This window comes from Argiope bruennichi, chromosome 1, assembly GCF_947563725.1.
Source record: "Argiope bruennichi chromosome 1, qqArgBrue1.1, whole genome shotgun sequence".
Lineage (NCBI taxonomy): Eukaryota > Metazoa > Arthropoda > Arachnida > Araneae > Araneidae > Argiope > Argiope bruennichi.
Window position 1 is genome coordinate 127543571 of NC_079151.1, and position 15904 is coordinate 127559474.

Below are 15904 nucleotides of genomic sequence, written 5' to 3' on the forward strand. Positions count from 1 at the left end.
AATAATTCAGTATAATAAGATTTTTTTTAAAAAATAAGATTAAAATGCGAAATATTTTTTAAAAAATTATTGTTGCATACTATAAAAAACTGCACATACATTCGATGTGGACCATTTACAGTCTTTCAGTTTCACCCGATTGATTTCATGAAAGAAAACAGTTTTAAAAAAATGAAATCAATTTTTAAAAAGAAAGAAAAACATTCCTTTAATATGAAATTTGTTGGAAAAAAGTTAACATTTTATTCGTCTTTTTTCAAAGTTATAGAAAGAACATAATTTAATTAATTCATTTCTATTATCTCCCCTATTTCAATTGAATCAGCATGTTGATCCTCAATATCAAATCAAAAACCAAGGAAAGCCTGTAGTAAACCGATATCCATTTTATCCCCTTAAATTGGTACATTTCTGAACAAAATGAGAATAATACAAGCAATCAGACGTACGCGGGGATAGATTAAATGTAAGATATAATATGTTGCTTGAAGGGGGGGGGGAGACGAGATATCACAATATATCGTAAAACAGCAAACAATTAAATGATATTAGAAATTTTCTTATTAAGTGATACCAATATCGTTCTATTAAGATTATTGATTTCCATAAATTTATTAAAAGTTCATCTTTTTAAAAAAACTAATTTTCAGCTTCCTTAAGAAACATTTCACAATAGTTCCTATTTTTGAAAAGAAATATCCATATCACCAACTACACTGGGGAAAACATGCCATTGAAAAAACGATATTCTATTAGTTACCAAAATATAAATATCAACAATGATGATATGGCTAGAAAAAATAGAAAATAATGAATGTGAAGAAAATGATGCAAGAATTTTAATAAAACATGGGACAATTTTATAAATATGAATTTATTTTTACATATACACATTTTAATAAACAACAATGAATGTAAAAAAAAATGAAACAGTAAGTCATTTTATGTAATTGATTTCATTATATTCATTATTTGGAAAATTTAAAATACAATTCTTCTGAAATGCAATCCAAATTAGTTTGAATATGAAAAACACTTACAAAATTTTGGCACCATATTTGTACTGATACAGAAAAAGATAGTATTTATAAAATCATTTCATAAAGCCTGATAAATTAAGTGGAAAAATATTTTTAAAAAAAAAACGAAACAAAAACAAAATAACTGTTTGTTTTAAAAAACTTAATATAATAAATACAAGCAAAGGGTGACATTTATAATAGCTGTCACATATTTCTCTAAAATTTTTAAATTTTCCTTAAAATTTACCAATTTTTTAAAATAATATACCAAATTAGATGACTAGATTTTTGTTCAAAAACTGCTTAAACAAATAAGTTAAGAATCGAATAAATAAAAACATAAAAAGAGACTCCCTTCTAAAAGTTGACTCATGTCACATTTTTTCAAACAGATTTTTCTCCTCATGTAAAGCATTTGATTTTTTCGCCAACATTAATTAAGGCATTACAGGCATAAAAATAACACTTTTGCAATGTTATTTAATTTTTATATTTAAATTAATATACTGATTAAATAATATCCATCCATCCAACATTAGTTGTGTCATTTGCTTTTTTTTTTCTTTTTTTTCCCCCCTTACTCAAAATTAGAATTCCAGTCTTTATATATATATATATATATATATAGGACCTAAACTCAATTTATATTAAGCGTAATAGATGTATCAATAATGCACTGAGTCTGTTTTTGACATAACTTGGTTTTGATAATTGTTGATGTAAGAATTGCATGACATTAGATGAGTGAGTTTATTCTCATGAGTTAAGAGACGGTAATGAATTAAAGTTTGTAAGATCTAATTGCATCTCTCTCCTGCAGAACACCAAATTCATAAAACCAAATCTAGAACAACAACAAAGAAAAGAAAGAAAAAACTCATCGAGTTCACTACTATCGCACTTATTATAAACATATTATTTCTCCATTACACATTTTAAGTAATATTTTTCTCCGTCTCAGCAAATACATTCGCCTGTCTGAAATGGAAGGTCAATCGGCACCTCGTCCAAGTCAAGGAATGTACGAGATTCTGAAGACAATAGGCTATTTCTTTCTAAAACATATTTTACTATATGGGGTAACTTGTTTTCAGCTTAGTACATTTTAACGATACTCTTTAACTATTCAGATATCAATAATTTAATAGAAGATTACCCAAGTAATATTTAAAAACTGCTCTACCTTAAATAAACTTATTCTAGAATGGGAAAAATAAAATATACTGACTTATTTTCAATAAATAACAAAATAATACATCATGGCAGTAAATACGCCTGTCAATTATCTATGCAGAGCTTGTTGTTTTGCTTTGTTTTAACTTTTTCTTAATTTGGAGATAATGGCAAAGAGAACAGCTAATATTAGATAAAAGGAATAGAATGTAAAACATTGAAAACTATATACAAAAAAGAATAAATAACACATCAAGATTGCTGAAAAGTAAATAGAGCTTCCATCAAGACACAACAGAAAATTATTCATATAACGTCCAATATAACCAGTCTATTAACAATAAATTATAACCATAAATAAAAAAATAACAACAAAATTGTAGTGTTCCGTTTGCTGGATTGCAGGAAAAGTGTTGGTGCAAAACAATATTTTTCTCTCAATCGCTGAAAATAAGTTTCCGTGAAGTACGATTTAGATTTTTTCCCCCCCAACTTTGCTACAAGTAAGATTTATTGTACTTGAGATTTTCGATGCAAATTTCGGTTGCTATGAAATTAACAGAAAAATTGTTTTAAAAGTAAATATTAGTCTCTTACAACAAATAAAATTCACCAAGAAAAAAACATAAAATTACAGTCAAATTTTTATATATCGAACATGAATGTAAACGAAAAAATATCGATGTACAGATCCACCTTTTTTCATCAATTTCTTACTAAAAACAAGTCTGCATTGCTAATTTTTGAGGTTTAAAAAAGACAAAAAAATGAAACGGCCCAAGTAATTTATTTTCAAATATGTATATATCATGTAAACTTGTTTGCAATATACTAAAAATGCAAATTTTTATATACAAAAAAAAAAAAAAAAAAAAAAAAAAATGAAACTAATTTTTTTTTACATACTTTTTATTTTGTTTTCTATGCTTTTTATTAAGCTAGAATTATTTTTCACATCTAAGATTTCCATTTAGTGATCGATCATGTTTGTTACTAGAAATCTAAAAATAAATTGAATTTAAAGTAAAAATCTTAATTGATTAAGAAAGGGGTTTATAGAACAGAAACTAAGAATAATATCTGCTACACCGATATATTATATATATATTTGTAGATGACTTTTTTGAATTGTTATTCAGTACTACTACTTTTTTATTTAAGTTATATTCTTTACAAAGGAAATCCATGAAGTCCTTTTTTAAATGCAATGGATATGCAGAATTTTTAAACAAAACTTTTTGTCTGATATACAGAAATTTTATTAGATATGCAGAAAATGTTTTTTCTCATGAAAATACATGATTCCTGAAAAAATTCAAATTATAGAGATTTTCAATAAATGGAGATTATCCCATATTTAAATGTATACAGCACTAACAATCTTACTAAATAATATGAAATTTTTGAAATCAGCATATACCCGAGGAAAAAAAATAATTACAGAAAAGAAATGAAACTATTTCAGAGTTTACCATGAAATACAATATTAGAGATAAAAAAAGTAATGTATTTTAATAATATTTAAATATGAAAAATAGAATATTCAATACTTAATTTTTTTCCATATAATTTTTAAATGCACTGTCCAAGTAAAAAAAAATTTTCTTGTCATGAAAAAAAAGTTAACATTTCCTTCATTCTTTTTCTTCAATTGAAATTTGATTTATAGGGAAATTCATATACACCTGATGTTTCCAATGTAAAGAACATTCAATTTATATTTTGTATTTTATAAATAAATACAGTTATGGCATTTAATGTTAAACAAAAAAGTATTTTAATTAATATTTAATAAAATAGGGATAAGTAATATTTTTTTTAAATTTTATATAATATATTTTCAAAAATATGTGGTACCAACAGCTTTGATTACATTTTATATAGCAATTTGTCTAAATTATATGAAAATTAATGAACAATATTTTGTGCAAATATTTGTGAAAAACATCTATCTGGGGAAAACATAAACAGTAGAAGCAATATATTCCTATAGGCACAGCCATTTCATTTTTCTATAATCATATATACTCAGCTTATGCTAATATTTTTTTTGCACACATGCTGTCCTTTCATCTTATAAAGAACAGTATAGTTAATATGGAAATTATTGTTTTTATCGAAGATTCTATTAAAATTTGATTGTTCATTGTCTACTCGACTAATAATTTTTTTTCTTTTCTTCCCATCTTTCATCAAAAACTTTCCAAAATAAATTATTCTAGCACATTTCAAAAATAAATAAATAAAATAGTAAAAGGATTTAACCATATTTATTTTTAATCAGAAAATTACGGTTTAAAACAATAATGGCGAGTCAACTCAGATATGTGTAGCCTTTATAAAAGAATCTTTTTTTTAAAAGAAAAGGGCTTTTAACAGAAACTAATTAAATTCAAACATTAGATGCTATATTTTCTTCATTGCAAAAGTATTATCTTCTAAATTGATGCAGGATGGTTGGCCTCATGTGTACCCCAAACACATGTTCATTCATTTTCTTGAAAAAAGTTTTCTTTCGTGAATACTTGATTTATAACAAAAGATATTAAGAAAATTTTAACTAATGCAGCATAATTAGATATTATTAAAATTATGAAGGTCACGAAATGATTTAAAAATAAAAGTTATTAATAAAAAAAAGACAAAAAATATAGGAAAAATGAAAGTTTCCAATTCCACTAATCCTAAACTGTCAAATGGTTTAACAGCCCAAACTGAGGCACCTCCAAACTGTCAATTTTTCCCTCTATTACTAAGTCATTTTGTCATGCACACTAATTCAATCACTGTAGTAAGAGTGGTGAATTTCCAATTAGGCAGATTAACCTAAGCTCAGTGGGAGAAGCACTGACAAGTACATTTAAAAAATCTTATTAGTCTAGTTGCCAAATAAATAGATGAAAAACAGATGCAAACTCTATAAATTATAAAATAATTGTCAAGTATAATTAGCCATGTTCTTATCGGTTTCATTACATTTATTTTGTTAATACAGTATTTATAAACACTGAGCTGCTAACAAATACTGTTTGCAAACATTGATACAAATCCTAATAAATAATATTGTGCAAATCTCAAAATAATAATAATAATAATAATTAATCATACTGATTACATTCAAAAATTGTGGTGAAATATGAAAAATTATTGAAAATGTTATGAGACCCATCTATGGACACAAAATGTCTGAATCAACCACTGTATAGAAGGAAGACAAAAACGCTTTTAACGTCAATTAAAATTTCACAATCAAACAACTGGCTTTCACAAACAAGTTCAGATTATAAGATGCAAAAGCAATTTTAGATTAAAAAAGCGTATATGAATGAATGAGAATGAGCCATCAAAAAATTATTCATTCACACGTTTTTTTTAAAATCTTTAATTGCAAAAGTAAAGCAGTTCTGCAAGCCTAATTAGCAAATTGATGCACAATAATCTCCTTCATGTATTCTTAGTTCAAAAGAACTTTTTTCCATTTTTTTTTTTTTTTAAATATACAGTCTTGCAAAATGTAATTTGCTTTTCCATATTTTAGAAAATGATGATTTTCTCGAAAGAATATACATACAACACAACAATAAGATGCTAGCTTTAAAAGAACACAGGCAGTATTCCCTGATGTACCCAAAGTGTTCCTAGTATATTTCATCATTAGTTCCCTAACGATGAAAAGCATTCAGTATAAAGTGCATAAAAGGAGAAGTAAAAATTTTGTTTTGTATTTTTTTTCATGAAATTTAAGGGAAGAATTTCATATATTAAATTCAACATCATCATTATTATTATTATTACTTTAACAAATTGCATAGTTAGAGAATTTTTCAGATTCAGATCAAATTAGAATAACAGCCCTTTTTTTCCTTACTGTAGAGGAATGAAATAAGCTCTGCCTACAGAAATATATGATAAATAGAACCTTTATAATAAATGTATCATCAAAATTGTTATTTACGAGATGCTAATAAAATACTTGTTAAGAATATTTTGGGAGAAAAAAAATATTATCATAGTAAATAATCACATCTTGGTTCTGCATTCCAAGAAGTAAAGATAATTTTTTTTTCAATTTTATACATGTATAAAAGGGCATGTTATAAAAATATTATACATATTCATTGATTCCAAGCGAAATACAAATTTATAAATAGGAACCTTTTTTTTTTCTTTTTTGTAAAAAAATCACACATTAATAAGGAAAAAAAAGCATTCAAAGTTTGTGCATGCAATATTAACTGTAAATGCACATCAACAGTAAATGAAATACAAATTTTCATTATATGATCCAATACAAATAAGGCAAATTAGTAAAGCTAACAATATTAATTCAAATGAACACTGAAATGAATTTCATATTCTCTTGAATATTCTGAAAAAACCGAGATAATAAAACAGAAAATAAAATATGCATCTAATCAAAAAAATTTGCACAACTTTAATAATATAAAAAACATCAAACACTTCGATTCTCTAAAAATGCAGTTATATAAATATAAAAAGAAAACATAACAAATACAGATTAAATTATTAATTTATTTAAATTTTTTAAAGAAATAATTCTTCCTTAATTATATAATTGATATTTATCAAATATCTTTTGAAAAAATTCCAAAATTATTATTTTGACCTGAAATCTGTTGTTTCTGCAATCAATAAGATAATAAATATATACCATTTTTTTTTCTTTAGAAATAAAAGATTCATCCATACATATTGATAAATTCCTTAAAAATACAAATAGTAAATCATATATTTTTGTAATAAATGTGATCCACAATGCTAAACTACTAAAATAACATTAAAAATAGTGAATAAAATAACATTAAATAAAATAAATACTTGATAACTTATCAGCCATAAACAAATAAAATTATAAGGGTTTTTTTTTTCTTTATTATTCTAATGTATAGAAAAGATTAAATTGCAAATCCTTATGATTTCATACAAAAAAAATTAATCAACAAAAAGTTTATTTTAAAGCTGAAACTATAAACATATTGCATTGTTATTAAAGTACTTTCTGATAAATTACATGGAAGTAAAACAGAGATATTGATTCTTGGGGAACTTGAAACTAATAAAATCTATTTATAAATAGTGGATTCAAACTTTAAAACTGCAAATAAAATTATTTGTTAAGATTAAAAACAGCATAAAACATTTTATAATATTAACATCATGGAAAATATAAGAAACTGTTAGTATGATTTTAGATTTTATATAAGATGAAAATTTCATGTACTGCAAAGACATGATCAAACATTTCAGAATTTTTTAAAATTTTTTTCCATACCACTAATGTATACATAAGTAAAAAATTAAATAAACCAAATAAGTATTAATTTATCATAACTTTTATTTCATATAAATATGATAAGTTTTAATGAAATATCTTTTAACTAAGATGGCTTTATTTATTATTTTTGCTCACTAACATGGAAGAAACATACAGAAAAATGAGCTGAATCTCATTTTTCTGTAATAAACACTATTTGAGATTGCACACACACAATTTAGGAAGTTATGATTTTAACTATAGTAAGCTACAAGTTGACAATATAGGAAAAGTAGTGGAGTGCATCAATCCAAATGCATTTTAAAGAAACTAAAATAACATCAATTATTAATATTCTAGAAAATGAAATTCTATAAAGTTGTTAAATGTCATGCAAATTTTTTTTATTTTCTTTTTAAAGCCTTGAGATGCACTGAAACATTTACATAAGCATTTGATATCCTTGAACTTTGCACATACTATCACAGATTATAATAATAAATGTAATCATCAGTATTCACCATGATAAATGATACAATCTGATTTGAATAGTAATTTGTTAAAGTATACGGAAATATTTAAAATTAAAATTGTTTTTAGGATTTTTTTTTTTTTTTTTTTTTTTTTTTTTTTTCATTATTAGCTACTTGAGGTCAATAAGTTTTCATTGCCCAAAAATTTTCTCTTGATTTTACTTCAGATCAATTTACACAATTAAAGAAGTCCTAAGATTATAAGTGATTCAGAGTTTCAAAATAATTCATGTGAAAGCTTTTTTTAAAACAATAATACAGGATGAAATGCTTTTTAAAACAATTTTTTTAAAGGTTATAGCCATTTTTTTGTACAAATTGAAAAATATTAGGTAAAGAATTTTTTTATTATTATTATTTTACTTCTTTTTTAATCTTAAGGCTTTCACTATATAAATAACTTTTATGAGGAACTTATCACCATCATTTATACAAATTCAACCTGTTTTTATAGAGTAAAAAAATCAATCAATATTTACAATGATTTTAAAAAAGTAAGAAAGCATAAAATAAAAAATAAATATCTTAATACTGTAAATGCAATGGAAAAACTTAGTTGAAATGCATTTGCTTTAATTATGAAGGTTGGTAAAACTGTTTTTAAAAAGTAATGATAATAAGTTGACAATGTTAGGAGGTAAATTTAAAAAGCAATGCATTTAAGATAATTCAAAAAAGGAGAAATAAATCATCTATATCATCAATGGATACATCATTTTAAAATATTGGGTGTTAGTTGTGCATTACAAAAGAAAATTAATGCTAGCTTATAAAAGGTGCATGACTCAACATTAAATGTTCTTTTCCAACAAAAGTTTCATGAATTATGAATTAATACAACTTTTTAAAATCTAAATAGTCATTATAAATTGAAACAGATTTTTTAAAATGGTATAAGGACCATATAGTTTCCATCCTTTTAAAATTAAATAAAATATTTTTAAACATCACATAATAAATCAATACATCAAATCCATGAACAAAAATTTTAAACACACAAAATAAATACTTATGTTACATACGACCTGGCAGGAGAGATAACTTTAAGCTACAAGTTTGCCTGCAATTTTTCCCACATAGTCCACAATGAGAACTTCGTTCAGCTGCATGAGATTGCATATGATCTTTCAGATGATTTCTCAAAGAAAAGCATTTATGACAAACATCACAAGCATGTTTAGTTTTTGTATGTGACAAAAAATGTGTCTTTAGCCTACTTTTTACAACAAAACATTTCCCACAAATATCGCATATATGTGGCTTATCTCCAGAATGCAAAAGAGCATGGGTTTTCAAATGTGATTTCTGTCTGAAAGTTTTGCTACAAATCGAACAGTTAAAAGGTCTTTCTCCTGTATGAATCATCATATGTCTTTTGAGGAAATACTTCTGCTTAAAGGACTTTTGACATAAGTTACATGCAAACGGACTTTCATTAGTATGAGTTAATAGATGCATTTTTAGATTACTTTGTTGAACAAACCGTTTTGAACATATATTACAAATATAAGGACGTTCACCAGTGTGTGTCAACATATGACGTTTCAGATTTCCTTTCAAAGTAAATGTTTTTTTACACACTTCACATGAATGTGGTCTGTCTTTATGCATTCGCATTTCTTGTTTTTCCTTAGCTGCCTGGAAAACAAAAGCAGCAGCAGAATACATATTGCATAAAAACTGAGGCTCAATTTGAGGAGAAGGAGTGAGTGAATTACTCTCTTCTCCAGCCATTCCAAGTAATTAATAGTATACAGTTATTTTTTGAGTAATATATAAATCAGTAAATAAAGCCAAGACATTTTAAAGGCACTGAAATTCATTTGAATTCATATGTAGTAAAACAAACCTTTGAACTTTCAGTATTTTTGTATCAGCAGATATTTGAAACCATTTAAATCTCTCATGATCACAACAAGAATCTTTTCATCCAAAATTGTTTTCAAATCAAACATAAACATATCCTGAAAAAAATAAAGAAAATTATTTAATTAAATCATAAAAATATAAAATGAAACTACTTGCAATCAAGTGTTAATACTAATCAAGAAATTTTAAATATTAATTCACAAAAATATTAAACTCAGCTTTTTTTTTCTTTCAAAACTCAAAGATAATACATTAAAATAAAATTTAAAGAAAAGAAAAAAAAAGAAAATGTTCAAACCAGATTTTAAAAAGTAACATCTATAATAAATAACTATACAATTTCTCCTCGACTTAGGGCCATTTACATACAACCACACAAAATAATTTCTGGTGTTATCTTTATTTGCAATACAAACAAAACATATTATATATTTTTCACCATTATATACAATAACTATAAATATAAAGATTAAATTTTTGTATTTCATGTTCAGTTTTTACAACCTGCTTGAATGAAAAAAGTATTGAAACATTCAAATCTCATCATCAGTTGGAATAGAAGCTATTCACATATTAAGAAAGACCTGTGTAACATTTCTTACTGTATTGTGATATGAATAATCTCAGAAGTAGATCTGCAGTAAATAATTATTATTTAAACATCAAAACATATAATAATTAATCATAATAAATATTGAAATTTTCCAATAACAATTAAATATAAAATAAATAATTGCTATTTAAAACACACAGAAAGGCAATATTAGGCTTTCTTTTTCTTCCAAATAATAAAAAAAAAGTATACATTTTGCGCACACCCTACAGCAACAATATTTTACAAAAATAACTTTCTAATACTTATTTCTGAGAGTAGTGAATCAAATTTGTTGCCAATATTTAACAAAATACAAATTTTCTGAGAAGTTTATTATTAATATTAATTTAAATGCACAATTCGTTCAAAGAAAATTAAAACTTTTCTTTAAATATATCTGTAAGGTATATTCAATACCTTTTATATAATTTTGTGCAGAATTATACTAACTATTATAATAAGATTTATTCTGTATTGCATCAGACATTCTCATACTTATAAAAATTGGACTCATTATCAAAAATATTAATAAAATATTATAACTACAATTTACAATCTTTCAAATTTTATTTGCTTGAACTTGCTTTTTAATAAGAAATTTATACAAATAAAATAACCAGATAACATATTTTATTAATACAATAAAATTTTGACAGTTATAGGTTTTTAGTATAATAGCATTTAAAATTACATGATGTTTTAATACATATCAGCCTTGCAAATGTATTCAGACTACTTTATCAATTGAAATAATATAGCATTTTCCTTTATCAAGTTTCATTTCCAATAAATATTTGATTATCATTTCAAAATTTCTAAAGAACTTAAATTTATTATCATTCAGAATTATTCTATAAGTGTTTCTGATATATAATTAAATATTTGAAATTTTATTTAAATCTTCTAAGAATTTTAAACATTTTGGAAACATATACAACCATTGGTTATTAACAAAACACATTTTCTAAAATTTGACAACTCAGGATAAAAGTATAACTATCTCTATAACATCTTACTACTTTCATTTAAAATTTAACAATGGAATTTTAAAATTTTACAATTATGATATATTTCTATTCAAACTGAGAGAGAGAAATACATAGTTATGAAGAATTCATGGTCTTACAAAAACTATTGTATATGCATATTAAAAAAATATTCTGAATGAAGACATCTTAATAACTAATATAAAGTAAACTTCAAACTGAATATTACTGTTTTTCTGAACAATGGCTATTATTAGGAGCCATGAACAATGGCTATTATTAGAAGCCATTGTTCCAACTCTCAAATAGCCAAAAATGGCTATTTTGGTGTTGATTACAAATAACAAAAAGAAGAAGTCAATATATTTAAAGTTAGACACCTTTGGTGACCAACTAGTTCACCGATAATATTCATTTAATTTAATTTCAATTAAATCTCCTAGATAGAACTTCCTTCTGAAATGTATATTTTTAAACATCAAATTGAAGTAGACATCGAAATAAAATTATTTTAATAGCACTGTATCTTTTCTGTCCATTGAGTATATGAACTATTTTAATAGAGTTAAATCCCATGGTATCATAATGTTATTAAAACCATAAGTGTTAATTCTGCAATACCATACATTTCACTTCATTTTCTAATACAAACTAAATAGATATTGAATCCTATCTTAACTTTCAACAATACAAGAAAATCATACAATTCAATACCTGACAAAAAAAAAAATAAAAATGATTTGAGTTTCATCCACAATAATGTAAATACTTGCATAAAATGCATTTAAAAATAACTTGATAAAAAAAAAACCTAGAAAAGTCTTTAATTAAAATCTAGACTAAAGAATATGACAGCAATTAAATCACTACCATTGAAAATACAATTTCTTGAATTTGAAAATTGTGTAAAAATTATTTTTAAGGGAATGTTTTTGAAAGTTACTGGGGGAAAAAAATTGCCAAAATCACATTACTTCACTTTGTTTAAAAAAATTCAAAACTTGTTCTAAAACATCAAAAAATCAGTTCAACATGACCACTCCCATTCTTTAAAGTATATCTGTGCCAAATTTGGTAACTCTAAATCAAACCATTTGTCCTGTGCAATGCCAACACGTACACATTCTCCTTTATTAGTAGCAAAAATCTAACAGAAACATTATGATACTGCTTTAAATATCTTTCTACAACTGAATCTCAACTAATTATAAAGAAGAATGTGTTTGGTTGGCACTTTACAAGCCAAATCGTTAATTTTAAAAGTATAAAAATTGGCAGAAATATGTTTTGGAAAATGATAATGTGCATTTCATGAATTTTTAACTAATTACAATTTTTATCACACTTTTCAATGTTAACCTTTTTATTTGATAATGTTACATCAAATAACTTGTTTTATACCATCTTAATATGCAAACAAAAAAAATCTCAACTAATTATAAAGAAGAATGTGTTTGGTTGGCACTTTACAAGCCAAATCGTTAATTTTAAAAGTATAAAAATTGGCAGAAATATGTTTTGGAAAATGATAATGTGCATTTCATGAATTTTTAACTAATTACAATTTTTATCACACTTTTCAATGTTAACCTTTTTATTTGATAATGTTACATCAAATAACTTGTTTTATACCATCTTAATATGCAAACAAAAAAAACTACCTTTTTAATTACATGAATTTAACTGACATGTGATATTTTGCTTAATTTCTACAATTTTATAAAATATTCTTTTGAATAATTTGCAATAATATTTTCCATTGCTTCAATGAAATTCAAATTGTAAGTAAGAAAAGTAAAATTACAATACTAAATAAGAAAAGTGAAATTACAATACTTAATCAGAAAAGTGAAGTTACAATACTATGAAAGACAATGTGCATTTTAAAAATATATTTAATGTACAGTTACATTTGATACCACAAAAAAGATCTATGTGCATATCAAACAGAACAGGATTAAAATTATTCAAATAATACATCTTTAGTTAATATAACTTAATGCTTAAAAATGTATTATTAAGGGAATCATAAATATCAAGTTATTCATAAAAAATGTAAATGAAATTATACATGACTAATATTCCAAGGCAAACTAGCTGCTTGCCACAGGCAGCTAGTGAGGAGAATGAAGATACTACAAAAGATAACATGCAATTGTATAATTCATAAGATAGATTACAAAGTCAATTACATTTTATGACACAATTATATCATGAGGCATCTTTATATATAAAAATTACAAATAGAAGAAATATTTAGATATAAAACTACTAAAATAACATGTTATATAAAAAAAGTCATAGTCAAAATTTGCTACTTAAAATTATTTTATTGATGGACCATGAACTTAAAGGAATGTATAAGAAATGCAATTCAAACCAAAGATAATCAATAATTTCAGCAAACAAAAAGAATACTAGAATATTATAAATTCTTAAGATGCTATACACTTTCAGAGATAAGTAAGAAAAGATTAAGTTAACCTAAAATTTCAATTTCGAGCCAGATATAAAAAATATCAGATTCAGATTAATTTTCTAATATAAAAGCTAATTTTGACTTCATTTTAAATATAGAATTCGATATTTTCATAAACATTTATTAAATTCCACTGAAATGAAAAAAAAAGGTAATTTTTAGTAATTTTGATAACATATTTTATATGATAATATAAATCTTTCATTAAATAATTAACAACAATTTCAATTCTGCTGAATATATTTTAATACCAAGAAAACCTCATACTAATTAATAAATACGCTTTTCATTGACTTAGAATAATTATAAGACTATTCTGCCATCTTGTCAGCCAACAGTAGCCTAAATCCCAAGTAATCAGACTCCATTCTTTATTATCTACCAGTTATTATTGCAAAAATCAATAAAACTTTGAAATTCTAAAGGTGCTGGATTAAAGATAAACAAATTCAGAAAATAATATAAAACTTTTATGCATAGGATATAAAATTAATAAAAAATAATGGGGTCCATAACCAATTTCAGCTTATATTACTTTTTCATACTAAGAATAGACTTCATCAAACTAAAATAATGTTTATAAAAAGTAATGTATTTCATATTACGGTAAAGTTTCTCAGTAATGAATCAATCACAGGAAGAAAACTAAAATGATTAAGACTACTGATGTTCGTCTAAAAATCATTCATAGATCAGAAAAAATTAAATTGTTTTTTCTTCTAAAGTTTTGCTTCATCTAAAAAAAAAAAAAAAAAAAAAATTATCTTGTCTTGAAAGAATGAATGAAATATTTCCAAATTCTCAATTTACATAGCAATAATTTTGAGTTCGGGAATTCAGAAAATGGGCAATAGGCACTGATAGCAAAATCATTTTGACAAATCACGTTAATCACAATCCAACCAGTAAGAACATAAATACTGAGATCATGCATGCCAAAGCAGGATACAAATATTATTTCTAGGTGATTTTGCAGATATATATATAATCCATGTTCTAACTGCATGCTAAAAATGCCTTTCTTATTTAAGTAAAAGACAAAAATGATTTAAATTATTATAGTATAGTCTTAATATTGCCTTTAAATAAATAAAAAAAGATTCTTTATCATTATCTGAAATCATTTAATATTGAATGACACGAATGAATGCTTTAGAAAATAAAATAGCCTTCAACATTATGGAATTTTTTCTGATTTTATACCATACTGTTTTTATTTGCTAGCTATTAGTTTGAATAATTTCAATAAATAAAGAAAGAACAAACTATGGAATGTACTAAATATTGCCTTATTTTAAAAACTATCAACTCAAATACAACGATTTTTCTAAATCTTTGTAAAACTCTTGCTTAATTACTTATTACGTAATTTTTTTGAAGAAACGGGTAGCTTAAAAAACAACATTCTATGCAAATAAAAGGAAATTAGAAGCCATTAACTTACATAGTATTATATATTTAGATAACATTCAAATTATACAACAACTTTCATTTGGCTACTTTAATATATTTTGGAACTTTTAAGACAAAGTGTTCCCACAGAAACAAAATTAAGACGCAAAGTTTTCTGAAACTTATAATTCACATTGCGGCTAATCGTGTTGCAAGTCCAACATTTTGTAAACAAGCAGAAGGTAGAGAACTTATTTCACTTCAGTTTATCTTTATCGACTCCGAAACCAAAACTAATTAATTTGTTTCATGTTAGAATAAACACTATACAAAATTTTAGAAAAATGATTAACATTTCATCGCATTTAATTGATGATTACTCCAACTTTTAAAGTGGGTTGCATAGTATATTATTAAATGTGACGAGCGATATGAGTCTTAAAGATCTGTGATATGTATGTGCTGCATCCATTTCAATTTTCAAAAGTATAAGTCCTAGAGATCTTTTATTCCTACAGCAGAAATATTCACGAATTACGCAAGAATGTTAAATAGATCATCTTATGTAAAAATTTCTTTA

The 15904-nt window shown here is 24.4% G+C and overlaps 1 protein-coding gene across 1 annotated transcript; it reads right to left on the minus strand.

Annotated features, from left to right (window-relative positions):
• Positions 1–8574: 8574 nt before the first annotated feature.
• LOC129970730 (gastrula zinc finger protein XlCGF49.1-like) lies at positions 8575–15545 on the minus strand. Its single transcript, XM_056084484.1, has 2 exons — positions 15377–15545; positions 8575–9967 (listed from the first exon to the last, which is right to left on the minus strand). The coding sequence occupies exon 2, from the start codon at positions 9735–9737 to the stop codon at positions 9018–9020; it is 720 nt and encodes a 239-aa protein (XP_055940459.1). The 5' UTR covers positions 9738–9967; positions 15377–15545; the 3' UTR covers positions 8575–9017.
• Positions 15546–15904: the final 359 nt, after the last annotated feature.

Coding starts and splice junctions, on each gene's coding strand:
- LOC129970730 (XM_056084484.1), bottom strand. CDS start 9,737: ATGGCTGGAGAAGAGAGTAATTCACTCACTCCTTCTCCTCAAATTGAG.